General features: G+C 50.3%; 2 protein-coding genes across 13 annotated transcripts in view; both read right to left on the bottom strand.

Annotated features, from left to right (window-relative positions):
• The window catches only part of LOC119249634 (zinc finger protein 350-like), a 99,042-nt gene extending 83,706 nt beyond the window's left edge, over positions 1–15,336 (bottom strand). For all 9 annotated transcript variants that reach the window (XR_008552566.1, XR_005126175.2, XR_005126174.2 and 6 more), the window contains exons 1-4: positions 15,231–15,336; positions 13,213–13,365; positions 11,065–11,323; positions 7,895–9,266 (exon numbers count right to left, since the gene is read on the bottom strand). Coding sequence is in view for 5 of the 9 variants with exons in the window: in XM_037517078.2 (XP_037372975.1) it covers positions 7,927–9,266; positions 11,065–11,323; positions 13,213–13,224 (1,611 nt within the window). In the remaining 4 variants the exon portion in view is untranslated. The remainder of the gene's footprint in view (positions 1–7,894; positions 9,267–11,064; positions 11,324–13,212; positions 13,366–15,230) is intronic.
• Positions 15,337–15,779: 443 nt separating this feature from the next.
• Positions 15,780–24,838, bottom strand: LOC119249633 (zinc finger protein 350-like). Of its 4 annotated transcripts, none has more exons than XM_037517076.2 (6): positions 24,515–24,838; positions 23,485–23,698; positions 23,061–23,211; positions 21,948–22,074; positions 21,602–21,697; positions 15,780–19,719 (listed from the first exon to the last, which is right to left on the bottom strand). In XM_037517076.2, exons 3-6 carry the CDS (start codon positions 23,064–23,066, stop codon positions 18,332–18,334), a joined length of 1,617 nt encoding a protein of 538 aa, XP_037372973.1. In that variant the 5' UTR covers positions 23,067–23,211; positions 23,485–23,698; positions 24,515–24,838; the 3' UTR covers positions 15,780–18,331. The 4 variants fall into 4 exon arrangements, with proteins under 4 accessions (XP_037372973.1, XP_054553317.1, XP_054553318.1 ...); XM_054697342.1 differs by having other exon boundaries at positions 24,777–24,838; XM_054697343.1 differs by lacking the exon at positions 23,485–23,698.
• Positions 24,839–26,736: the final 1,898 nt, after the last annotated feature.

Below are 26,736 nucleotides of genomic sequence, written 5' to 3'. Positions count from 1 at the left end.
ATGACAGAACCACGGACATACTCTACTCTGCGCTTGTCGTCTTCCCTGAACTTTCGTTTTCTGTGCTCATCATCTGGGCCAGCAGCTCCATGGTCCTCTTCCTGCACAGGCACCGGCAGAGGGTCCACCACCTTCACAGGACGAGTGACCACCCCAGATCCTCCCCCGAGGCCAGAGCCACCCAGAGCATCCTCCTCCTGGCTAGCAGCTTCTTGGCGTTTCATACCGTCTCCTCCATCATCCACATCTGTGTCGCTCATTTTGACAATCCCAGCTGTTGGCTGGTGAACATCGCCACCTTTCTCGCTATGTGTTTTCCAAGTGTCAGCCCGTTTCTGCTCATGAGCTGTGACTGTAGTGTTTCCAGGCTCTGCTTTGTGTGGGTCAAGTTTAGAAGATGCCCCAATCTTACTGGAAATACGTATGTTGTATATATGGGCAGAATATTGGGTGGTTTATTCACCTGTCACTCTCAAAAAGTCCACACAGAAACTTGAGAAACCACGTCTCCCTGAGGCACCTGACGTGCTGGGATATCCTCAGCCAGTTGAATGTGTCACAGATACCAGGGCCTTTGTTGGACTTTCACCAAAGGATCCCCCCACGTTTTGAGAAAGCCACTGGCTGACAAGCCAGAAGTGTTTTCTGTGGGTCACATCAGCGGAGAAGGGCCGTAAAGGCCCTCGAGCCAGGCTCTCTCCTTGACAGCAGTGGGGTTCTGGTTCTATGGGGTTACCACAGTGGGGAGAAGGGACAGTGTCATAGCACTCTGTAGCTGGATGAGATGCGGGCATGTGCAGCTGGTTACATGTGTCTTCATACATCGAAGCTGTCATTACCATCTGTGCCCACCCAGAGGCGTGCACTTCAGCAGGCCAGTGAGACCAAGGTTACTGTCAGGTCAGTGTTCTTGATATCGGGGCGGTCAGAGAGGGAGGACTGATGCCGGAATGGCCGAATGGCCACCCACCTGCACGCTAGACGAGAGCCGACAGAAGGCCAAAAGCTGAAACTAAGGACTATGGTAATAGCTACACAACAGAGAGCCACAGCCCATCACCAGGACAGTGCCTGACAAGAGGACGGGGCACTGTGAGTTCCCACCCATGCTCAACGCCAAGAGACCTCGGGCTCCAAGAACAACCACCACAGGGTTTTACAATCAGGGGGAACAAAGAATTCACTGTAGCCAGATGTGGTGGCTGCCAAACCCATACAGTGTCCACCTGAAGTACAGAGTGCCGGTCACCTGTCAACAGAGCTGGACAGCACTAGCCAGCAGTCGTTACCACCGTTCACCAGGAGTCATAAAAGTCTGGACTCAGGACACTATCTTACAGACACAGACAATTTAAATTTATAGAAATGAAGCTGACGGGGACTCCCTGGTGGTGCAGGCAGTCCAGCTCAGCACTATGAAGCTGTCCCCAGCCTCTGCAGCACGGGTTCAATCCTGGCCAGCAGGGGAAAAGCCCATGTGGTGTGGCAGACCTCTCCTCACTCGCCTGCTGCTCCCCTCAGCAGTGTATTTCAGTCAGACTGCCTGCTCTGTTCACCGCTCTGTCCGATGAAAACTCTCACCATCCCATACATTGGCAGGATGTACCCCAATTCTTGTATGCATGAATAAATAAATCTAAATGAATAAAAAAATAGAAATGAAGCTGGACCGAGCCGAAGCACTGGGTTCTGAGTCTGGCCTCCCCATTTCCATGAACAGAGCCCCTGCAGACGGGGAGAACACTGCTGCTCCTCACCTGGCCCCACTGGGTGGGAACCACGTGCTGACACCCTTATGCTGGCAAGGGTGCCCCCCAAATAAGCGCTATGGGGAAGGAGGACAAGGCAAAAGTTGGATCTTTCACCTCCTGATTGACATCCAGTAGATTCATCCAGTGACATCGGCACAGCCAGTTTCTGATGCCGCCAGAAGCTGCTTTTCTACGTTTGTAAAATTGCAGTTTTAGAACTTGGAGTTATTTCCTTTGGGGAAAAATGTACAGTGGTTATAGTGGCCTTCGACTTGACTTGAGGTCAATGATTTGTATGACGGCCATTAAACACCCAGCCCAAAAGATTGCTCAATAATCTAACATTTAAGTTGCACTCCGAATCTGCAACCTTTAAAATGTAAGTATCTTTATTAAAATGTATTTAGCTTTTAAAAAGTGGTACCCGGTGTTTACCTAGTACCTGAGGCGGGAAGGACTTGAAAGGAGATTGGGACCTGGTGGGTATTGTATCCTCGAGCCCGGTAGTCAGGACCTCAACCACTACCCCCCTCCTCCCAGACCCTGGTCTCCAAAGCTCAGTCCCGGGCCTCGCGCCCACACACAAGCATCCACACCCCCGCCATTCAACAACAACACGACTCCAAGTTCCATCTAAACTCTGATCCAGCAAGTCTCCTTCAATAACATCCTCTCCCCGACACACACACCCCCGCCCTTCATGGTGCGCCCCACAGTAAACCGCGAAGCTGGATAAGACGCCCAGTCGACAGACCCAGTGATGAATACGAGCCGCCAAGCAGGATCATTCAGGCCAGCGCCAAAGCCAGACAAGGGGTCGTTCATCTCGTGACCTTCAACTCCACCGACCCGGGGCTCCCGGTGACCGGCCCCAGAACCCCCAGGCCGCAGCCCATCACTGGGGCCAGCACCCCTCCCCCCAGAGCTGCCCCGCGAAGGCGAAGGCAGAAAGACGTCCCAGGGCCCACCCTCCTCCCCGGACCTCCGGGCTGTCTCCAGGGTCGCTCCTGGCCGGGCTGGGTCAGGGCAGCGTCTCCCGGGGTTCGGGTTCTGGGGATGCTGGCTCCGTGACGTCACGTGACCACGCCCGCCGCGCCCCACCCCCACCCCCACCCCCACCCCACCCCCACATCCGCTCAAGGCGTGAATCGAAATCACGTCCTGGAACCTGACCGCCTTCCCTCCTCGACGTGGGCCGCAGCACCGGGCCCAGCAAGGCCGCGGGAGCCGGGCCGCAGCCGACGCCGCCCCCTCAGCCTGTGCCACAGAGGGCGGCGCCGCGGCCGCGCCTCTCAGGAGTCAGGGCCGCGAGCACGAGCCCGGTCCGAGGGCCGGAGTCCCGGTCGCCCCATGGACACGGGGGCGCCGGGACTGAAGGGACGGCGACGGCCGGAGAGAACAGACCCCAGGCGGTTGGTGGGCCCGGGGCGGCCGCAGCGGTGTGAGGGGGCGGCCGTGCGCGCGGTCCTGCGGGTGATGGGGCCTTGCCCGTTGGATCGGGCGGGGCCAGCGGCGAGGGCGGAGCCCGTTGGATGGGGCGGGGCCAGTGGCGGGGCCGGAGCCTGTTGAAAAGGGCGGGGCCACCGGCGAGGGAGGAGCACGTTGGAAGGGGCGGGCCAGAGGCGAGGGCGGAGCCCGCTGCAAGGGGCGGGGCCAGCAGCATGATGGGGGCGGAAGTGGGCGAAGCCGTGTGCGGGAAGCAGGGGAGGCAGTTGGGAGGGGCGGGGCCAGTGGTGGGGGAGGAGCCCGTTGGGAGGGGCGGGGCCAGCGGCGGGGGCGGGCGTGAGGGTCTGGAGCAGGTGCGGGGCCCTCTGCTAGGGAGGTGGGGTCAGGCTTCAGGGTGGGTGAACATCCCCTGGAAGACAAAGGACACCCCCGAGTGAGGAAACGCTGAGCAGCGCGGTGTCTGGTCTGCACCAGCCCCAAGGACACAAGAAACACAGAAACACCAGCTGCTCGGGCGTGCCAGGGAGGTGGGGGAGCCGACGGGGCCCCTTTACCAGACCATCCGGGTATTCTGCACAACGTAGCTTTCTCCTTCCAGGTGATCTAGAAATTCCAGTGCTAAGAATATTGTTAAAAATTTTTATATGAACTACGGACGCTTGGTAAACATTTTAAGAATCAATAACCTGAATGTTCTGGTGAATGGACGGGTAAACACTCCTTAAATAGAACAGTATACAGCCGTCAAAAAAAATCAATACAGAATTAGGGCCTCCCTGGTGGCGCAGGGGTTTAGGCACAGCACTGTGAAGCTATCTGTGGCCTCTGCAGGGCGAGTTCAATCACGAGCCACAGAGCTACCCACATGGTGCAGCAGACCTCTCCTGTCTGGCCTGCTGCTCCCCTCAGCAGTGTGTTTCATCAGTCTGCCTGTTCTGTTCCCCAATCTGTCTCTGGTTAATCCTTTCACCTCTCCCCAACTTTGTACCCCAGTGTATGTATAAATAAATGTTTTTTTTTAAGTATTGATACAGAATTAGCAGTATTTTAAAAATAACTTCTTGAAATGATGAAATATTAGTATCCAGAACAATATAATCACCATATGGCAAACTTCATAAGCACACACATTTCAAACTTTTGAGTGGATTTAGTGGGAGGAGAGTATCTTCATTGAGTGTGTAATTAGCTAATCTAAGTTTTTATAAACCTAGGATCAAAATACGCTTCCTCCTTTAGTCCCATAGCTCCTCAAACTAAGCGAGTCTAAAAATGAAAGGTCCTTTCCCTCCAGTCTTAACTTCCCTGCCTCTGCTTCATATCCAGCAGCCCCTATTACACAGCAGAACAAAAACGAAGACTTGCATGATCTTGCTTGTAATTAAAGTTGATGTGAAAAGCTGAGAGTGTCCACCAGAGCCAATCCACAAGCCATCACCACTGGAGCCACCAATTCTGGCTAAAACTGACTCATAAATGACTCTTCAACCACTCCTCTCTACTCGACCCAGGATTGGGTTCACTTCTGCAAACTATTACTGACTGTGCGCATCACTAGCTAGGCGGCTGCCCAGCTCCCTCCTTTTCCCACATGACAAACAACTTTTATTGTACCTTCCATAAAACCCCAAATCTGGTGGTCAATGAGACTACAGCAAGATCAGGGGACACTTAAGGCTGTCCACAAGCAAAGACCAAGGCGATTCTCCCCATCTGCCATAACTCCCTGCCTTCCCTTCGAGACTGACTTCTGCTGGTCCCCAAGGCCTTGTGGCCACATTCGTGACCAACACATTGCAAATCCGTTCTCTTCGGTGACGCGCTTGGCACCCAGGAAGCGCCGAGAGGATACTGTTACACAGATGTCCCTCCCGAGTCTTAATTGTCCTTCCTCCACACAGTGTTTGGGGCTGCATTCCAGATCAGTCCCAGCTTCCACACCCTTGTTAACTAGGAAGATGCAAGCGCACTAAGTTGCTTAGGAAAGGCTTGCCCAGAGGGCACCTAGCAGGGAAGAGCGCATGTGTCTGAGAAATGCTTGATCATCTGCCCTTCTGGGCCATTATAATCCCGACGGATGGCCCTCCCAATGGACGTAGCTTCCTCAGGCTGACCTCCGTACCTTCCTCACTCCCTGGGGGCTCAGGCTGGAAATGGAACACTAGGTGCCACCCTCAGCTGGGCTGTGAAGGGAGGCTGGAAGTGCTGGACAGGAGACGGCCCTCCCTGCTCAATGCCTGTGCGGCTCTGCTCCTCCTCGGTGCTCGCCAAATACGGTAGAGCGGCGCAAATTACCTTTTGAAAAGAGATGGGCAAAAATACTATCTGCGTGTGTGAATTTCCATGGCAAGCACTAGAAAGACTCACAATAAACGAGTGCAGCACAGGACGCAGGAGGTCGGGGGAAAGCCAGCCGGACGACGGGTCGCATGAGACTCAGTGCCCCTCACTTGTGGCTTTATGTTTTGAACCAAGTGTCTCTGACTGATTCAAACAATGTCACTCAAGACCCAGCAGGCACTTTTACACCTGCTTCTCAGGACAAGCCTGTGACACGATATTACAGATAGAACTAAGTAAAACTCATAGGAGAGTTAAGTGCCTTACTCAAAGGACACAGCCTGGGCTGGCAGGGCAAGAGCCGAATCAGGTGGCCTCAGGTCAGACCCGCTCTACACCACCAGGCTGTGTCACGTCAGGAGGGGCTGAGGTCTGCAAACAGATGGAGGGCGGCGTTGGCTGGAACCGCAGGGATGCCAAATCTACGTATGACGTTTCCCCTCTGGTCTGAGAAATCTAAAATCATGGAAACCATGATTTCCATACAATCCAGCTCTCCAGCACTGTGGAGATGATGATGTTTCTATCACGGTCGCACCGTCCTGCCCAGCATCTGTGCTACCCACTTCTGCAGCCACTGTCACATGAAATGTGCAGTGGAGGAAACTGAGGTTTCACCATACCAGTTTTCGAATCTTTAAATACTAAAATTTAAAGTCACTGAACAGGAAATTTCTTATGTACTTATGGAAATAAATATGGGCGTTAAAAAATAACATGTGTTTAGTAGTGTTGAATTACATGAAGAATTATCAAAATAAGGGCCTCCTTGGTGGCGCAAGGGGTTAAGCACTGCACTATGAAGCAATCCGCAGCCTCTGCAGCATGCGTTCGATCCCCAGCCAGCCAGAGAGAAACCCACATGGCGCAGGAGACCTCTCCTGTCCCACCTGCTGCTCCCCTCAGCAGTGTTTCAGTCAATCTGCCTGTTCTGTTCCCCCACTCTGTCTCTGGTGAATCCTCTCCCCGCCTCCCTGCATCTCTGGCCTGTACCCCCGCTCTTGTATGCATAAATAATCTTTAAAAAAAAAAAAGAATTATCAAAATAGGGCCTCTCTGGTGGCACAGGGGGTTGAGCACAGTGCTGTGAAGCAGTCCAAGCGGGTTTGATCCCTGGCCGGCCAGGGAGATACCCACATGGTGCAGCAGACCTTTCCAGTCTTGCCCACAACTCCCCTCAGCATTGTTTTTAGTCTATCTGACTGTTCTGCTCCCCACTTTGTCTCTGGTGAATCCTCTCACCCTCCCGCACCTCTCACCTGTACCCTGGTTCTTGTATGCATAAATAAACAAATCTTAAAAAAAAAAGAATTATCAAATAATAATGTGCTAGTCCAACAATAAATTGGCATATCCCCCTGGGCTCTAGATCTAGTTTACCACATTTACATCCTCTCAATAGATTAACATAAAGACCTCACTTAATCCACAGCCTCAGTGCTGTCTCCAGCAGACCATGATTCTTCCGTTTTGCTCACCACTGCGTCCTCAGCTTGGGAACACAGCCACATCCACATAAAATATGTGGTAATTATCAATAAATGAGGAAATGGCAACAGTACAAGGTCAGGGTTCCATAAATCCCTTGCCATAACATAAACTTTTACATAGTATGAATATAAACACCCAGTTCTGAATTAATCATTCACGCAGGACTGGTGAAACAAAATTGACACATACAATCCATATATCATACCAAAATTAGCCTGTGCAGGATTTTTCACTCCTAGCAACATTTCGGATACATATTACCTAATATGCTTTAAAATTTCACATACTACCCAAATGTCCAAAAATAGATGACTGGATCAAGAAGATGTGTTACATATACACAATGGAATATTACTCAGCAATCAAAAAAGATAAACTCATGCAATTTGCAACAACATGGAAGGAGCTAGAAGGGATCATGCTCAGCGAAATAAGCCAAAAAGAAAAAGAAAAGTACCGGATGGTCTCACTCATAGCAGGAATTTAGAAAACCTAAATAAGGGACCAAGGAAAAACCTAATTATAATAAAGTAAAAATCAAAACCAACAAGCAACTATAAACTAGACATACTACGAGGGGTGCGGGGGGAGGAGGGAGGAGGATCAAAACAAGGGGGTGGGAATTGTATGGGGACTATAACCAAGACGAAAGTGCATACATTGAGCAAAAATGAAACATGATGTAAAAAATGTACTAAAAATTCACATACTGATTTGCTTCATATTGATGAATTACGCTTCCCTCATTTAACACAATAAAGCAATTGAGGTATATGTGTTTAGACTTTACAGTTTCTATAATTTATCAGGTTCCTATAATTTATCAGTATATGCTTGACAGCTATGAGCTAGAAATTCTGACTTACCTACTTCCACGTGAAGCTCTTCTGAGATCTTCCTACTGGTTTTCTGTGACATAATATAAGATGCAATTGATGACTGAAGGCACAACCAGATTCACTGCATTCGTAAGGTCTCCATCCTGTGCATATCCGCTGCTGTCTCCCAAGGGTGCACCTCTGGCCACAGGCTGGCCCACTTGGACCACATTCCTGTCCACCAGGAGCCCAGTAATATTTAGTGTTGTCTGAGGGGCCAAAGAAGACACTGGCAGAGTCACTGAATTAACTATGTTTTTTTCCTGCAGGACTGCTCTGGCCTGGGATGGGCCGTGCCTCCTACAAGGAGGAATTTCTACCTTGACTGAATGAGTTCTCTGATGTTCATTGAGAACTGACTTACTTCTGAATGATTTTCCACATTTATTGCATCCATATGGTCTCTCTCCTGTGTGGATTCTCTGATGCACAACGAGTTGTGACTTCTCAATGAAGGCTTTTCCACATTCGTTACATTCATAGGGTTTCTCTCCTGTGTGAATTCTTTGATGTTTAATGAGACCTGTCTTCTGGGAACAGGACTTTCCACAAACACTACACACAAAAGGAGTCTTTCCTGTGTGAAGTCGCTGATGTACTGTGAGGCATGTCTTCTGGCTGAAGCCTTTTCCACATTCACTGCATATGTATGGCTTCTCTCCTGTGTGTACTCGTATATGTACCATGAGATTCCCCTTCTGGATGAAGCTTTTTCCACATTCACTGCATATAAATGGTTTCTCTCCTGTATGTGTTTTCTGATGTACACTGAGCCGTGATTTCTTGAGAAAGACTTTTCCACAGTCAGTACATTCATAAGGTTTTGCCCCGGTATGTGTCTTCTGGTGTTCAGTGAGCATGACCTTTCCAGAGAATGCTTTCCCACACACACTACATCGATGGGGTTTCTCCCCTGTATGAAGATTGTGGTGGTCACTAAGCAAAGACTTCTTCATGAAGGCTTTCCCACATTCCCTACACACATGTGACTTCTTTATTTTTTGAGTTTTCTGATGCTTGAACACTTGTGACTTAGTGCTGATGAGTTTTTGGCTTTCAGGGAGGTGAATTTCAGGCTGACACTGTTTATGGTTAGCATGGAGAAAAGATTCCCCATCTCCAATAAACTCAGCAGCATTCTTTGTTTCACAGCTTTTGCTCTGCTTAACTGAAATGAAATCTGATGTTATACGTTTTCTATGTAAGTCAAACAGATCATGACTTTCCCTTAACACAAACTGATTTCTGCTCTGATGAACAGCATTTTCAAATGTGTTGTGTTGGTACCACGGTTCTGGAACATTCTCCATGCTCTCTTTTTGTAAGTACTCTGACAGATGATCATCAAATTTTGAGATATCTATCAAAGAAAAGAAAAATAAATTCTTACATCATCTTGACTTGATATAAGGTATATTTTAAACTACCTTTATGAGGCCTCTTTAGTGACAAATGTAAATATAACTTAAAGTTATATATAAATACAGCTTAAAGTTCCCTGTACATTGGGGAAAAGATTAAAAAAAAGAAAACCAACTAGCCAGTGATGTTAGGAAAAAAAAGGTAAAAGCAGTTATGCTTTCCATCTGTATGATTTTCCTCCCTGCTATTATCTGAAAGAACAATCTAGGCTACCAAAGCATCATTTAAAGGGAATGAACGAAGGAAGCCACCTCATGGAAGGAGCACAATGGAGAATTAGGGAAGAAGGGAACTCTGAGCAGGGTTTACCAGACTCCCTAGCAGTGCAGGGAGCACTGCGCCTCTGCTGACAGTGCGCTCATGGGGACTTAATGTTGTCAGAATATGAAGAGAAGAAAGTGAACTATTTCAGGATGTGAATATATGGCAACATCTGTAAGTGGGATGAAAGTTCATAATTAATACACAAAGGAACTAACTAGAAGTAGGCATGAGGGCATAATTGGTGCAGGCTGGAACTGAGAACACAGACTATTAAAATCTCTTTTCTAATTAAAGTGTCATCGTGAACAGCTGAGGCCTTTAAAGAAGGAGCTCATGGAACATGTATGGGCAAAGCAAAAATCCAGAGTGATGCGGGGCGGGGGGGCGGGCAGGCAGGAGGAGGAGGACAGGACACTGGCGCAGATGTAAAGTGCATGGCGTGTGGAGGCGTGGGACTACTCCCACAGGGTGACACTGACATGGAAACAAGTGACAGATTAGTAAATACAAGAGAATTCTGGGACAGCCACTGTGTGCAGCACCAGCTGCCTGATGAAGAGGCGCAGGTGTGACTGAGACACCAAGCTCCAGGCTCGTCTGCAGGGAAGAAGGGGCCATTCCCTGCAGTGCTGGGCAGGAGAGCTGCCTCAGAGGTGAAGAAATTATCTAAATTTCTCAAGTCTGCGTTAATGACATGGATATATCCTTCTGGACCTCTCCTAAGGACACAACACAATTTTGCTTTGTAGAAAAAAGATCTGGGACAGAGAGCAGATCAGATGAGAAAATGGGAAATGAAATTTGAGAACCTGGTGGTGGGGGGGGGGGACAGAGAAGGAAGCCACAGAGGCACAGGACAGAGCCACCCTGGGGGCTCAGCCTCAAGAAGGGGCGGGAGGCAGGAAAAGGAGGGCCATCACCCCAAGGGCAAGAAGGAGCCACAGTGGAAGACTGGGAGGAACTGCAACCGCTCTGCAGGGAGAGCTGGGAAGCTGGAATTTCATAACTAAGAAGGTGGAGGAGTTTGAAAAAGGGAAAGACTAAAGAACCCAGGAAGGGGAAAACTGGGCAAACAAGCATACGACGTAGAGGAAATAAAAAGGGATCATGCCCAGAAGAGACAAGGGGTGTGTCTGCCTCTGGACACCCAAAAAGAAGAGAGTTCCCACATGGGGGACGATACTTGGGGGCGCAGCTGCCCTCCCCTCAGAGCCCTCAAAGCCACCCCCCTCCTCCTCCCGCAGGATGTGGTCTCCACACCTGCCCCTGCTGTTCCTCACTCGAGCAGGCACCACCCTGCATTTCCCCTTCTCGTGTCCACGGGCATTCTCCCCCTTCCAACCCAGAGAGTGCATCAGGCCGGCAGGCTTGGTAACCCGGTCAGGGGACACAAGAGACGGAGACACAGTGAGGGCCGTGTGGTGCGGAACCCTCTATATAAGCAAGGCTGTTACCTCAGGTGAGATACTTACCTCTTGTGGACCAGAGAGGAGGCTGAGACTCCACCACCTCAGAGCACCACAGACACTCCAGAGCCTTCAGAAGCTGAGCGTGGAAAGACCACTGGCAGGACCCCTTGAGCGACACAGGGGTGCTGTCCTCACCCACGGACACCAGGTGGCTGTAGTTCTCCAGCATCACCTCCCGGTACAGGGCCTTCTGCGCGGGGGCCAGGAGCCGCCACTCCTCCTGGGTGAAGTGCACAGCCACATCGGCGAAGGTCAGCGGGGCCTGCACAGCACAGGGGGGAGTGAGAGGCCTTGTGAGGACACGGGCAGAACCTGACACGCCCCCTGCACATTGTACTCTATTAGCTACAACCAGGGGTCACTCTACTAGCTCTATGGCTTTTCAAACATATTCGAGAAGAAGCAAACCTAAAACAGTGTTGTGTGCCTGTCTGTTCGGTCGTGGATCCACTGGCTCAGCAGAAGGCCCTACAATGTGTAGAGGTGAAATATTCCTGTTAGCTGAGAAACAAGACATTCCTCTGGGCACACAGAGACTACAGACCACAGAGCTGGGTGGTGCAGAGTGTAACTGTCGTGCACGATGAGTGAGGATTCACAGCAGGACCACACTCTATTAGGATGAGGCTCAAGTCCAGAACTACACGATAATACCGGTTTCCTAAGTATATTTAATATGCTGAAAGGATGGGGGGAAGGGGGAAATGCACGCCAGGAGGTGTGAACCTAGGTCCTTGAGTGATGTCAACCAACATTACCTAAAAAATAATGTGAGGATCAGTTTAAAAAAAAAAAAAATAATGAGTAGGGCCTGCCCCGGTGGCGCAGTGGTTGAGCGCTGGGCTGTGAAGCTGCCCGCAGCCTCTGCAGCGCCGGTTCGATCCCCGGCTGCCGGTGAGGGTCCCACATGGTGCACAGACCTCTCCTGCTGGGCCTACTGCTCAGCAGTGTCCTCCGTCTGTCTGGTTGTTCTTCTTCCCGCTCTGGCTCTGGTGAATTCTCTCCCCCTCCCGCGCTTCTGACTGTACCCAGTGCTTGTATAAATAAATCTTTAAAAAAAAAAAAAAGAATAACAGAAACTGTCAAAACTGTTATAGAGCAAGACACTCAGAGGCTGTGACTGGCGATCCACAAATGTGAGAAAAATTAATCCACATACATATGAAAATAGGCACACGAGCGAGTATCTAATACGACAGAGATGGTAACACCCTCTGGCAGCCCAAGGCGACGGCCAGACCTCTCCTTGCACATAGTAAACCCGCAGCCAGAAAGGACAGTGACTTGTCTTTTGTTTTCTTTTTTAATTTGTTTATTTATATATATTTTACATCACTATTCTTTATTTTTTTAAAAGATTTTATTTATTTATGCATACAAGAGCTGGGGTGCAGTCCAGAGGTGTGGGGGGTGAGAGGATTCACCAGAGACAGAGCTGGGAGCAGAACAGGCAGACTGACTGAAACACCCTGCTGAGGGGAGCAGCGGGCGAGTCAGGAGAGGTTGCTGCGCCATGTAGGTCTCTCTCTGGGTGGGAATCGAAGTCGTGCTGCAGTGGCTGCTGATAGCTTCATAGGTTGTGCCTTAACCCCTTGCGCCACCAGGAAGCCCCCCACTGTTCATTTCCTAAGATAAAGGTCTGGAGCAACCACCAGGCCTGGCTCAACATGCCTTGTTCACGCTCCGCCTAGAGGCTGCATCAGTACCACGCTGGGGACTTGTTCATTGAAAGTCAGTTCAAAAGCACGCACCCCTCACACTGTCCTGGAGAGGCCTTGGACTCCTGACCACGTCACAGCCCACCCAGTGCTGCCCCCAGTTCCCCAAACGGATTCTTGCAGGGGCCTGCGAGGAAACCAAAACCGCACCAGTTTCTGCATTTATGGGCAGCTGCTTTTAAGGAACTGCCCCCTTCTACCCCCCATCACCTCCAGAGGAATAGAAACAGGTTCCCAGAGCAGAAACCAGCATGGGACCTACTCCCCCCTCCAAACCCAAAATCCCACATCAGGACGCAGCATTAACAACTCGGTTAACTTCTCTCAGGTCCTGCTGTCGAGGTGTCTACCCTTCAGCGCAGACAGCCCTTCTCTAGCGGCCTCTACAAGTCTAAGGGAGAACACAGAGAGGATAAAGCCCAGTGGACGTCACCTGCACCTCCATCACGCTCCAGCCTCAGAACCCGCTGTGCTGCTCCAGAGCGTGTGCTGTGGGTCTGCTCCACCTGCTGTCACAAATCTCAGTCTTCGGTCAAAGACTGATCCCCAGGTCCCGGGACTCTTCCTCCTCCCCAGGAGTCAAGACCTGTGGGTGCAAGAGAACCCCATGAGTGGCACATTCCCTCCAGCAGAGGCCACCCCACTCCCCAGCTCCGCCCTCAGTGTCCTGTGTGCCTACACACAGGTGAAAATAGGCACAACTAACAAATCATATGACCAACAGTTTGTTTTATGATGAAAGTAGGAGGAAAAGCCTGTACTTGTTACACAGATAGGATGGCAACTACCAGAGGAGCTGAGGAGGCCAAGTAACTGGGAGGGGCTCACAGAACACCCCTGGAGTGCAATGTTTCTTCACCTGGGCAGTAACTGTCTATACACATGTGGCTTTTTAAATAATAATTTGTAGATATTTTCAATTAACAAAGATACATGAGCTCAAAAATACAAAAAGCCTGTTTTGAAAAGACCAGCACAGTATACATATTTGCAGTTGCAGTGGCACAAAGGGTTAAGTCTCAGGACTAGCAAGCTATTGGCATCCTCCGCCAGGGAGCTACCCACACGGCGCAGCAGACCTCTCCTGTCTCCCTGCTGCTCCCCTCAGCAGTGGATTTCAGTAGCTCCACTTGTTCTGCTCCCCACTCTGTCTTTGATGAATCCTCTCACCCCCAGCACCCCTGGCCTGCACCCCAGCTCTTGTATTCATAAATTAAAAAATAAATCTTTAAAAAAAAAGTCATAATAGTAAGTATTAGTGAGAGAGAGCACTCTGGTAAAACACAGGGTTTTGGGTTTTTTTTTTTTTAAACTGAAAGAATACTGTGAAAATCTTTAAACTGTTAAATGTGAACAGCTGGATGAAGCCCCGAGCCCATGTTACCTGAGAGTACCCACGTTCATTTTAGGGGTTAGCAACAAGACAAAGATGCCCACTGCCACCCCACTTTCCACTTTCTATTGCAGACTTGAGTCCACAGGCTGAGATAGAAATGTTACAGACAACAGCAAGTGCAACACAAAACAAATGTTACTGTCAGAAAGCACCATTCACAGAGAAAAAAAATTTCAAGAAAGTACTGGCCGAAGGGGGTAATGCTCTCCCAGAATCTCAGATTTTACAAGGACGCATGGCTGGGTGGTGGGTGGCTTGGTGGGTAGCTGGTTGGCTGGTGGGTGGTTGGATGGGTGGCCAGGTGGTTGGGTGGTGAGTGGCTTGGTGGGTAGCTGGGTGGCTGGTGGGTGGCTGGGGGGTGGCCGGGCGGCTGGGTGGCGGGTAGCTGGGTGAATGGTGGGTGGTGGGTAGCTGGGTGAATGGTGGGTGGCGGGTAGCTGGGTGGTGGGTGCTGGTGGGCGGCTGGCTGGGTGGCAGGAGCACCATATACCTAATATCCATCTGAGCAATGGGAACTGGAACTACCTCGGCTGACGAAGGTCTACTGAAAAACAGCGACGAGTCGCCTCCCCAGGGCGCCCCGAGTGTACCCACTGGGCTCTGCCAGCGGCGCGCGCAGGTGGAGCGCGTCTCGCCCGCCCGCCACCCCCGAGGTGAGACTCCACCGGGGCGGCAACCGGCACCCCTCGCCAGCCGGGCAAGAACACCCCGGCCCCGCGACCCCGCACCTCACGACACCCCTCAACATTCCAGGCGCCCCCCACGGCGTCAGCAGCAGCCCCGCCCCCCACTTCAGGAGCCCCAGGGGATCCCCAAACCCGAGTCACTCACGTTTTCCCGGAGACACCACTGCACCCCGACGTGGGGACCAGGGCGACGACCCCTCAGGCGCCCCCAGCGCCGTCGGGACCCCGGGACTGCCAGCCCGCACGAGCGCGCGGGACCCCGAAAACACTTCAGGCGCCGCCGCCCCCGAAACGCCTCCAGCTCCGCGCCGCCGCCCGACTCCCCTCTTCCACGACGGGACCGAGCGCGCCCCGCGACCCAACACAAACCTCCACTTTCAAAACCGAACTTCGGGCCCCAACCGCGCACTGACTGACTCTCCTCACACCCGCCGGGCGCGACGCCGCTTTCCCGCGGGCTCCTGCGGGCGCCGGCGCGGCCCCGGGACCCAGCCAGCGCCTACGGCGGCCGCGGAGGACCAAAAGCCTGGAACTCACCGCCGACTTCGTTTCTCCTGCGGCCGCAGGAGGCAATATGTCTGCGCCCAGGGCGAGGGGCCTGGCGGCGGCCATGTTCAAAAACAGACGTACGGCAGCACCGGGACAGGTTTGGGCCCAGGGGCCAGAGGTGGGCAGCAGCGGGGAGAAGGCGCCACGGTGAGCACCTTTCTCAGCACCTGCGTACATTTTCAGAGTCGCTCGCGTCACAAGGCAAACACAGTCAAGCGGGCGGTGTGAGTTGTTTTCAGTCAGAGCTATGCAGAGGAAGTGTCCAAGGCCTATTAGCCAGTTAATGTCCACACTTAAGCGCTCACACGCACACGCGCCAACCAGGGGGGCCTGCAGAACACATTACAGAAAATTCATACAAAATCAACTCTCTGAAAATGGTACAATGAGGAATGTATCAAAAGGGAAAGGAGACATAACGGGCCAAGGAACCCACCAATCCTGGGGAAAAAAGGATTCTCAACAAATTCATCACCTAAGTCATGATCTAATAAAAGCTGTGTATCCAGAACACAGAGTTTCCGACCAGGCATGTGACTCAAGACCCACTCCTGCCCACTGCCAAGTTTGCCTCAGCCCTGAGTCACTGAGGGTACAAGGAGTCAGAGGGAGAAGGGTCCCTATTTGGAACCTAAGGAAACTGAGGGTGGGAGCACCTGACATGTGTGCTGGGCCCTTTGTCCTGGGGCGTCAAGTTCTGAATGGTAGATTTAGCACGTGGCCCCCAGGGCGTAGAGAGCCAGGGCAATCCATCTGGGGTCTGACCAGCCCCAGCAACCTGCTCACTTGGCCACCCAGAGCAGGGCGCGCACACACACACACACACACACAATAGGAGACATGAGACCTGCACAGTGGGGTCCCTTGGGACAGAGTCCATGTGGGAGAGATCTGCTTGTGTCATTCTACTTTAAAGTGAGTGTGATGATGGGGATTTCAGACGAAGGTTTTCAAATATAAGTGGGTTTCAGGCTTGGGTCCAAAATACAGTGTCCTGGGTTTCAGTGCAGATTCTGGATCAGCAGGTCTCAGAAATTTGACTCAGAAATTTGCATGCAGGTGTTTCTCAGACTTGGGACAGGATGCCGCTATAGATCATTGGAAACAGCCGTGGAATGTTCTCTGGTGACAGATGATTTAAGTGGGAGAGTCCAGTGTTCCTCATTCTTGTTCAGATCTTCAGACCAGAATAGCCTTGGATGGGACAGCATGATTCCCCCACTACTATTTACACAACATGATACATCATTATCTATTCCTAGGCTTTTTCTTCTAGAACAATTTAGAATTCATTTGTCTCTCCCTCACCACAGTGAAAGGTCCAGCAAAGCTGTTCTCAGCTGTTTTGGTCACTGAAGGCCCCTCAGTGTGAATTGCTGTGTTTGGCTTAGGATAGTGCTCTACCGTGGATGTGAATTACCTCACCTGTGGTTTCAGGATGAACCGAGACAGCCACAGCATGGCCAGTTCCCAGTACTTTTTCTGTGAGAAAGACATGGACAGGTGACTTGGACAAGAGGATTAACCGTAGGAGAGAAATGAGGAAAAACAATCTGGATAGAGACAGGCCAGTTTCTCTCTCCCAGGAGAATGGAAAAAAAAAAGAGAGAAAGCAGATGTTTTAATTCAGCAGCTACCAGTGGAGCTGGTGTCTCTGAAATGATGGCAGCTGTCAGTGAGAGGCCAGAGGCCAGGAGACAACGCAAAGTCTTATTCAAAGCCAGCCCCTGGGGGTGGGGGGGTCGTCTCATCTGCCATCTCCTCGGCTCCCCTCCATTTATAAAGACTAAGATTCTTGTCCTCCTTTGTTATCATTCCTTTCCTGCTCTGCCCAATTTATACCGTTAAATGTGTAATTACACACTTTTGAGAGAGACAATGTGTTCTTGACCTGCCTTTCCATGCCTGTCTCTCAATGTACTCATTAGTCTTGAAGCAATTTTTTGTATATGCTAGGAAGTGTTTCTTTTCCTCCAAATCCATATATTTAAACTCAATTCCAAATGTGACATTAAGAGGTGAGGCCTTAGGGAGGTGACTGTCATGAGGGTGGAGCCCACAACAAGGGAGTATTTTCCTCACGGTAGACAAAGCAGAGAGCAACCTGGACATTTCCCCAGGTGAGGACATGAGGGTGGGTGTTTTTTATGAACCAAGATACAATGAACATCAGCTGATGTAATGAACATCAGCAGCTGGGGCTTTATAGACTCCCTGACTAAAACGAGATTAACATACTTTTGATTTTACAAAGCACCCATTCCAGGGGATTCTCTTGTAGCAACACAACGATCTAAGCAAGTGTCTATTTCACCTAGTGAAGACAGCTACATTCTAAACTCCATGAGCAGGGGTGTAAATGGATCACTGGAACACCCAACCACCCCACTTCTCTCCTCAGGACCACAGGCCTATTGTTCTGCTCCCCACTGAGTCTCGGGTTCCTGAACAGGACCAGGCACAAAGGTGGAACTGACAACTACTTGGGAAATTATGGAGTGACCCATCTAAGGCTGCTGTTTCATAAGTCCCTTTGCAAACTATAAATACCTAGTTCTAGGGTAGACATTCCAGTTTTCAGTTAAACTTCACCTTGTACAGGAAAGCAGAATTGTTATAAACATGTCTTACTTCACACAACTGCAATATAAGCCACATGTAGTTTTGCATTCAACCAACATTCCTCATACTGATTACATCGTATGTTTTAAAAATTCACATACTTATTTCCTGCATATAGATGAAATCAGGCTTCTTCATTTAATTGGCACAAAAGCAAAGCCTGTGCATATTTGGATTAACATCAACTATTATCTTAACAATGTATATAATTCATGAGATGAGAAGAGCAGGTTTCCCAGATGCAGTGCCTCTGATTTTATATGTATCCAGCAATATGAGCTAGGAAGTTACAGTAAACACTACCACAGCGGTCTCTGAGTTTCTTCCCTCTGGTTTTCTGTGACATAAAATAAGATGTAATTGATGACTGAAGGCACAACCACATTCACTGCATTTGTATGGTTTCTGTCCTGTGCAAACCCACTGATGTCTCCTGAGGGTGCACCGCTGGCCACAGGCTGTCTCATTAGGACCACATTCCTGTCTGCCAGGAGCCCAGTGATGTTTATTGATGTCTCAGGGGTCACAGAAGACACTGGCATAGTCACCGAATTAACAAGGGCTTTTTTTGTCAGGACAACACTGCTCTGGGCTGGGTTATGCCTCTCAGTAGGAGGATTTTCCACCTTGACTGAATCGCCACACTTTTCTCTAGTGTGTACTCTCTTATGTTTCACGAGGCAAGACATGTAGGCAAAAGCTTTCCCACACTCACTGCAGATATAGGGTCTCTCTCCTGTATGCATTCTTTGATGGACAATGAGCTTTTGCTTTGTGGTGAAGGCCTTCCCACATTCGCTACATTCATAGGGTTTCTCTCCTGTGTGGATTCTTTGATGTTTTATGAGACCTGACTTCTGGGAACAGGATCTTCCACAAACATTGCACACAAAAGGAGTCTTCCCTGTGTGAAATCTCTGATGTGCTATGAGGCATGTCTTCTGGATGAAGCCTTTTCCACATTCACTACATATAAAAGGTTTCTCTCCTGTATGAATCCGCTGATGCACAATGAGATTTCCCTTCTGGATGAAGCTTTTCCCACATTCACTACATATATATGGTTTCTCTCCTGTATGTGTTTTATGATGTATATTGAGCCGTGATTTCTTGAGAAAGGCTTTACCACATTCACTACACTCATAAGGTTTTTCTCCAGTATGCGTTCTCTGGTGTTCAGTGAGCATGAACTTTCTGGAGAATGCTTTCCCACACACACTGCATCGATGGGGTTTCTCTCCTGTGTGAATGATTTGGTGATCAGTAAGCCAAGACTTCTTTATGAAGGCTTTCCCACATTCCCTGCATATATGAGGTTTCTTTATTTTTTGAGTTTCCTGATGCTTGAACATTTGAAATTTAGTGCCGATGAGTTTTTGGCTTCCAGGGAGGTTAATTTCAGGCTGACACTGTTCATGGTTAGCAAGGAGAAAGGACTCCCTATCTCCAGTAAGCTGAGTAGCATTCTTTATTTCACAGTTTTTGCTCTGTTTAACTGAAGTTAAATCTGCTTTCGTACTTTTTCTATGTAAGTCAAACAGATCATGGTTTTCCCTAAACACAAAGTGATTTCTGCTCCGATGAATAGTATTTTCAAATGTGCTATGTTCCTGCCATGGCTCTAAACTGTTTTCCATGCTCTCCTTTACTACGTGCTCTGGCAGGTGATCATCGATTTTTGAGATATCTATGAAAGAAAAGAACAATAAGTTCTTATGTCATTCTGACTTGGTGCAAAGGTATTTTTAAAACCAAACTAATCAGGTTTCTTTCTACTGATGAGTCTATTAGATAAGTGTTATTAGAATTCCATGCTTGTGTGTGTTTCTTGCACATTGGGAAAAAACAGTAATATAAACAAAATAAAGAATGAAAGCAATTAGTATATAAGGAAGTACAGACAATTCCCAATCAATAAGTATGGATGTTGTTTCTGAACACAGCTTTACAAAGCACACAGAGATGGTAACACATAAGCAGGGTACTGGATTGCTGACCAGAAGTTGGATGTTTTCCCTATCCGAACTACTGAAGCTTCAGCCGTTCAGCTACGAAAGTGCCAGGCAGTTTAACTGCCAAAGGCTCAGCAGTTACCTGCCAAGAGCCGAGCTCCACCACATTTCTCATCAGTTCCTGCTCAAGAGATGGAGTCCGGGACACTCCGCCTTCTATCAGCATTTGGCTGTGAGCATCACCAAGTTTCTCAGAGGTCACTTCCTGTTCCTCAAACATTCTCTAACTTCAGTGCACTCCTCCTTAATGGTGTCTGATGGTCATATATATATATATATATATATATATATATATATGTATATTTTTTTTAAAAAATTTAATTATTTATACAAGAACTGGGGTACAGGTCAGAGGCGCAGAAGGGTGAGAGAATTCACCAAAGACAGAGTGGGGAGCAGAACAGGCACACGGAACGAAGATACTGCTGAGGGGAGTAGGAGAGGTGAGGCAGGAGAGGTCTGCTGCGCCATGTGGGTATCTCCCTGGCGGGCTGGGAATCGAACCTGCATCACAGAGGCTGTGGACAGCTTCACAGCGTGGTGCTCAACCCAGTGCGCCACCAGGGAGGCCCCATGTATATTTTTTCATCACAAAAGATATTTTGCCATCCTAAGTTCTCTGTTTCAGGTTAAAGCATGTAACTCAGGCCTACTTCAAATAAACTCCTCTGTGTATTTACTAATTTTTATCTTTTTTCCAGTTTATTATAGATGTTACTACTGTATCCACTTCCTGAAAGCTTTTGATTTTTTCCCATTTGTATCAGACAAGGTACCCAATTTGGCCAAAGGAGCTACTCTGGTGGCATAGCGTCCCCTCATCTCCAGGAACCCATGGACGGATGAAATGAACAGGGGCAAACTTCTATAAGTTAGAAACAGGTCCTCCATGGTGGCACAGGGGGTGAAGACGCAACCTATGAAGCTCACTGCAACACGAGTTTGATCCCCATCCAGGGAGGTGACCCACAGGATGCAGCAGATCTCTCCTGTCTCCCTGCTGCTCCCCTCAGCAGTGTATTTCAGTCAATCTTCCTGTTCTGTTCCCTACTCTGTCTCTGGTGAATCCTCTCACCCTCCCACACCTCTGGCCTGTACCCCAGTTCTTATATGCACAAATAAATCTTAAAAAAAAATAATTAAAACCAAATCCTGCCACATGTCCAGCAGACCCCAGAGTCATTCCAACTGTATGTGCCTGACGAACAAGGAGCAGCTTGGTGTGTTGATCCAGTTATTAGGATACCTGGGCAGGGAGCAGCAGTCAAAAGTGGAAGGTAGAATTTCGTACCTAGGCAAGTGGAAGAGTTTGAAAAGGGAAGACTGGAAAACCCCAGAAGAGAAAACAAGCAAAATTTAGATGAAATAAAAAGGAATTAGGCCCAGAAGAAAAACATGGGTGTGCTGGTCTCTAGACTCCCACAAAGAAAAGAGATCCCCACAGGAGATGTGGGGAGATGCATGGTATAGCTCTCCCCTCAGAGCCCTGGCAGCTGCACCCCCTCTTCTGTCCTCAGGATGCGGCCTCCACACCTGCTCCTGCTGCTCCTCACTCACCTGAGCAGGTGCTGCCCTGCGTTTCTCCTTCCCATGTCCACGGGCGCTCTCCCCCTTCCACCCTAGAGAACGTATCAGGCTGGCGGGCTTGGTAACCTGGTCAGGGGACACGAGAGACAGAGACGCAGTAAGGGGCCTGGGGTGGGGGACCACAGGATGTTCTAATAAGGAAAAATAATTCTCACCACTAAGAAAAAAGGCTTTTCTCCCAGGAGGAGAAGAGAACAGCCCTTCTCAGGAGCAGAAGGGGACTGAGACCCTCCCCCTCATAGCACCCACACTCCAGAGCCTTCCCAGGCCCAGCAGGAAAGGCCCTGCCGGCCCTCGGGCCAGGGCCCATCCTCACCCACGGACACCAGGTGGCTGTAGGTCTCCAGCATCACCTCCCGGTACAGGGCCTTCTGCGCGGGGGCCAGGAGCCGCCACTCCTCCGGGGTGAAGCCCACGGCCACATCGGCGAAGGTCAGCGGGGCCTGCACAGCACAGGGGGCGTGAGAGGCCTTGTGAGGACACGGGCAAAACCTGACACGTTCCCTGCACCTTTTGCTGTGTCATCCACATTGAATCATCCAGAGGGCTTTTGTTTTATGTTTTGGAGGAAGTAAATAAGCCATCGTATGATAATAAATCTACAACGTGCATTCAGACATGCATCCACAGATTTCAGTGTAAGTTTCTGTAATTTCTAGACCTTGAGCCCACATGGTAATCCAGAAACTAGATATCCACAAGGTTATGGTCATCACCACTCAGCTGTTGATTCAAACCCTCACCTTCTGCTTCCACGAGTGTCCTTTGACTCCTGGCCGCCTCACACCCCACAGGACTGAACTCACCCGCCACTGCCCCCCTTTTCCCTGAGTGGATCCCTGCAGGAGCCTGAGAGGAATGCCCCCAAACCCCTGCAGGCACCGGCTTCTGCATTTATTGGCAGCTGTTCTTCAGGACCCTCCTCCCCAATCACCTGCAGAGGAATAGAAACAAGTTCCCAGAGCAGAGACCAGGAGGGGCCTACCTCCCCCTCCAAACCCGAAATCCCACATCAGGGACGCTCCTCACGGGGCTGATGTCAGAGACATCAGATGCACCAGCAGCGACTACCCCACTGTGACCTCACGCTCACCCCCAATTCTGCCTCCGGTCACACGCTCCATGATGCAGCGTTAACAACTCGGTTAATTTCTCTCAGATCCTGCTGTGGAGGTGTCTACTCTTCAGCACTATCATTTCTCAAGAGGCCTCTAGAATTACGGTCACCCACAGGGCAGGTGCTGGGTCTGGAGGGGAAGGCCTGCTCTCTGCTGCTCCCCTGGGCGGGGGGTGGGGGGGGTGGATTTATTCCCTGTGTACCCGAGCCTGTGCTGGGAACCTTCATTTCTCCTTGAATCTCGGGTCTTAGTCCTGGGACGCAACAAAATAAACATGGAATAAACAAAAGAAGAAAACAAAGCAAAGGCACCTCCATCACTCTCCAGCCTCAGAACCCGCCGCCCGAGCTGCCCTGAAGCGTGTCCTCTGGATCTGCTCCACCTGCTGCCCCGAATCGCAGTCTTCGGTCAAAGGCTGATCCCCAGGTCCCAAAATTCTTCCTCCCTCCCAGGAGTCAGGCCCTGCGGGTGCAGGAAAATCCCATGATCGGCACATTCCTGACCAGGGCAGGTGGGAATAAATGTAATAGGGAGGAGGCCCTCAGAACACCACCGGGGTACTTTAGTATTTTTTCTTGATATAGTCAACATTGGACATTTTAAGGGGCCTACAATTCAACTTAATTTTGACATGATCTACCGGGAGGCACCATCAGATCCCACAAGTGAAGGGATCACTCTGATGGGGACAGCCCTATTTGACACAAATGCAATTTGGGTGTTACTGGTTCTCACCTGCCAGCTCTCCCAGTAGCAGCCCTCCCTCATCGCATTGGCTCACAGTCTGGAAACAATTTCCCCCAGAAGACATCTGAGATGAGGGTGCAAAAATGAGGGCAGGGAAGGCCACGTGGAGACACCTTCTGTGGCATATTCTGCAACACTGCGTAGATAGCCGCGGAATACACTTGCTTTACCTCGCACAGACCAGAGAAGAAAAAACATACTCCTACGGAAAAACACATAACTCAGTCTGATCATAGTCCTGGGCAGGATCATACTATGGTCCTGAGCAAAGAAAGCCTGACATTAAAAATTGCAAAACATAAAATAAGCTTAAAAACTCGTTCTGAGTGCATGATGTACAATGGCATTCATGCAAGACAAAATACAGGAGCAACTAAGAAAACTCCAGTAATCAGAAATGATTCTCGGATGATAAAGAACAACAACAACAAAAAAAAAACAAACAAAAAACAGGCTTGCGACACAGGATCTTAATTCCCTGAGGTGGGGGGAGGGAAGTGACTGAAACTTCATCTTATTTCAAGATAATTCAATCTGAGCCTCGGGGAACTCCAACCACCATGATGGAAGGACACCAGAACTTCCTAACAGGCCCCTTCCAGATGGGTGGACACCAAATAAAATGAAGGCTGCGTTAGAAAAGGACAAAGTGGGGGTGGCATGTTGACAGGTGGGGAGGGCATGGAGGGAAGGGCGCGTTTTCTGCAGACAGAGACACGGTGGGCCTCTGGGGCCACAGCAGCGTCATCACGCGTGCAAAATCATCCACACCCCATATAGGACGCGGGACGTCGCGGATGAGTCCCCCTCTGGGAGCCCAGATAAAGTTGAAGAGTCGCTTCCCTACGACCCCGCGGGGAGCCCCAACTCCGCCCCAGCCGGGGGTGCGGACGTCCTCACGACCCTCACTTCACCTCTTATCACCCCAGAACCCACGCACGGCCTCGGCAGCAGCCCCGCCCCAACAACCCCCTACCCCAGGAGCCCCTGGGGTGGTCCCCAAACCCAAGTCACCCACGTTTCCCCGGAGACACCGCTGCATCCTGACGTGGAGACCAAGACGATGACCTCGACGGCCTCCAGCGCCGTTGGGACCCCGGAACCCAGCCCCGCACACGAGCGTCCGGGTCCCGGCAAATCCCGGGCAGGCGCTGTCCACCGACTCCTCCGATCCCACGTCCGGACCAACGCGGCCCCGGTCTCCGCGTCCCAACACAAACCTCCACTTTCAAAACCCAACTTCGGGCCCCAACCCGCGCACTAACTTTCCCGACACCGACCCGTGGGGCCGAACTCTGCTTTCCCGCGGGTTCCTGTAGCCGCCCGCCCGGCCGGGGATCCAGGCGGCGCCTACGGCGGCCGCGGAGGACAAAAGTCCTGGAACGCCCCGCTGACGGCGTTTCCCGCGGGGCCCCAGGAGACAATATGTCTGCGCCCAGAGCGCGCAGCCTGGCGGCGGCCATGTTCACAAACGGACGTACGGAAACGCGGGGACAGGTTTGGGGCCAGGGGCCAGAGGTGGGCAGCAGCGGGGAGAAGGCGCCACGGTGAGCACCTTTCTCAGCACCTGCGTACATTTTCAGAGTCGCTCGCGTCACAAGGCAAACACGGGCGGTATGAGTTGTTTTCATCCAGAGCTATGCAGAAAAACTGTCCAAGGCCTGTTAGCCAGTTAATATTCGTACATGAGCGCTCACACGCACACGCGCCAACCCACGCCAGCTAGGGGGTCTACACAACAGTGTGAATCATTTAGGGTTTCAGGATGACCCGAGACAGCACGGCGTGGCCAGTTCCCAGTGCTTTTCCTGTGAACAAGACATGAACAGGTCACCAGGAGAAGTGCACTAACTACAGGAGAAATGAGGAAAAATAAGTCGGAGTCAGGCCTGCGTCTCCCTCTCCTAGGAGAAAGAAAAAGGAAGCAAAAGCACATTCTCAGGACAGCAGCTACCGGTGGAGCTCGAGCTTGGAAAGGGTGGCCACGGTCAGGGGTGAGGGGATGAGGAAAAACAAAGGCATTTTCAAGGCCAACCCTCAGGTATCTCACCACCACCTCCTCTGTTCTCCATTCCTAGAGACTAAGATTCTTGTCCTCCTTTTTATTTATCATGAGAATTTCATTTCTGCTCTGCTCACTTTTTTTTTAAGATTTATTTATTGGGTCTCCCTGGTAGCACAAGGGCTTAAGACACAGCACTATGAAGCTAACCGCAACCACTGCAGCATGAGATGGATACCTGGCCAGGGAGTTACCCACATGGCGCAGCAGACCTCTCCTGCCTCACCCGCTGCTCCAGTCAACAGTGGAATTCAGTCAATCCACCTGTTCTGCTCAACTCTGTCTGTGGTGAATCCTCTCACCCCCCTCCACACACCTCTGGCCTGTACCCTGGTTCTTATATGCATACTTAAAAAAAAAACAACTCTTTAAAAAATTTATTTATGCATATAAGAACTGGTGTGTAGGCTACTGGTGCGGGGTGAGAGGATTCACCACAGAGTGGGGAGCAGAACAGGCGGATCAACTGAAATACACTGCTGAGGGGAGCAGTGGGGGAGAAAGGAGAGGTCGGCTGCACCATGTGGGTTGCTTCCGGGCAGGCAGGATGGAACTCATGCTGCTCTGGCTGGCCATAGCTTGATAGTGCTGTGTAAATCCTGTGCCACCAGGGAGCTCTGCCCATTTTAGACTGTTATTCAATCTGTGATCATACCCTGTGGGGGAGACCATCTGTGACTGAAAATGCTTCCCACAGCTCATTCCCCAAAGGATAAAGTCTTGTATCCAATTCATTCACTTTCCAGACCAGTATGTAACTTCATCTGTGCTCAGAAATACACCATTTAGCCAGCGCTGTGATGGAAGTCTCTGGACACCGAGAATGACATCAGTTTGTCTGCCTGCCTCCTTTTCAGCCTCAACAGCTAGAGGTGGCTGCTTGTTTGTGCTGTTTGGGGGCACAGACCCCTATCTTGAGGATTACCTAGTTCTTGAAATTGGCCTACTGAAAACGAGGACCTTAAATTTTAAGATTTAAAGTAGTGAAAAAAATGATTAGACAGGACACGTGCTCTCACAAAGCAACTCCCATGTTAAGGGGCTTCAGGTGGCAAAGAGGCCCCTTCCAGCGCCTGGAATTACCGGACTCCGGAACAAGAAACCCTAGTGCCTTGGAGTGATTTTCCTGTTCTGTTAAGAAATGAATGATTGTTATCCCCAAATTCTTAGCTTGAAAC

The sequence above is a fragment of the Talpa occidentalis genome, unplaced genomic scaffold (assembly GCF_014898055.3).
Source record: "Talpa occidentalis isolate TD23 unplaced genomic scaffold, MPIMG_talOcc4v2.1 talOcc4.17, whole genome shotgun sequence".
Taxonomy (NCBI): domain Eukaryota; kingdom Metazoa; phylum Chordata; class Mammalia; order Eulipotyphla; family Talpidae; genus Talpa; species Talpa occidentalis.
This window is presented reverse-complemented; position numbering and strand designations above follow the sequence as displayed.

Bases quoted from the DNA above. Each gene is read 5' to 3' on its own strand.
- LOC119249633 (XM_037517076.2), bottom strand. The intron at 21,698-21,947 runs GTGAGGATGGGC...TCCCCTGACCAG, and splicing joins CAGCCACCTGGTGTCCGTGG to GTTACCAAGCCCGCCAGCCT. The intron at 19,720-21,601 runs GTGAGTGAGGAG...TTTCTTTCATAG, and splicing joins GCAGGGCAGCACCTGCTCAG to ATATCTCAAAAATCGATGAT.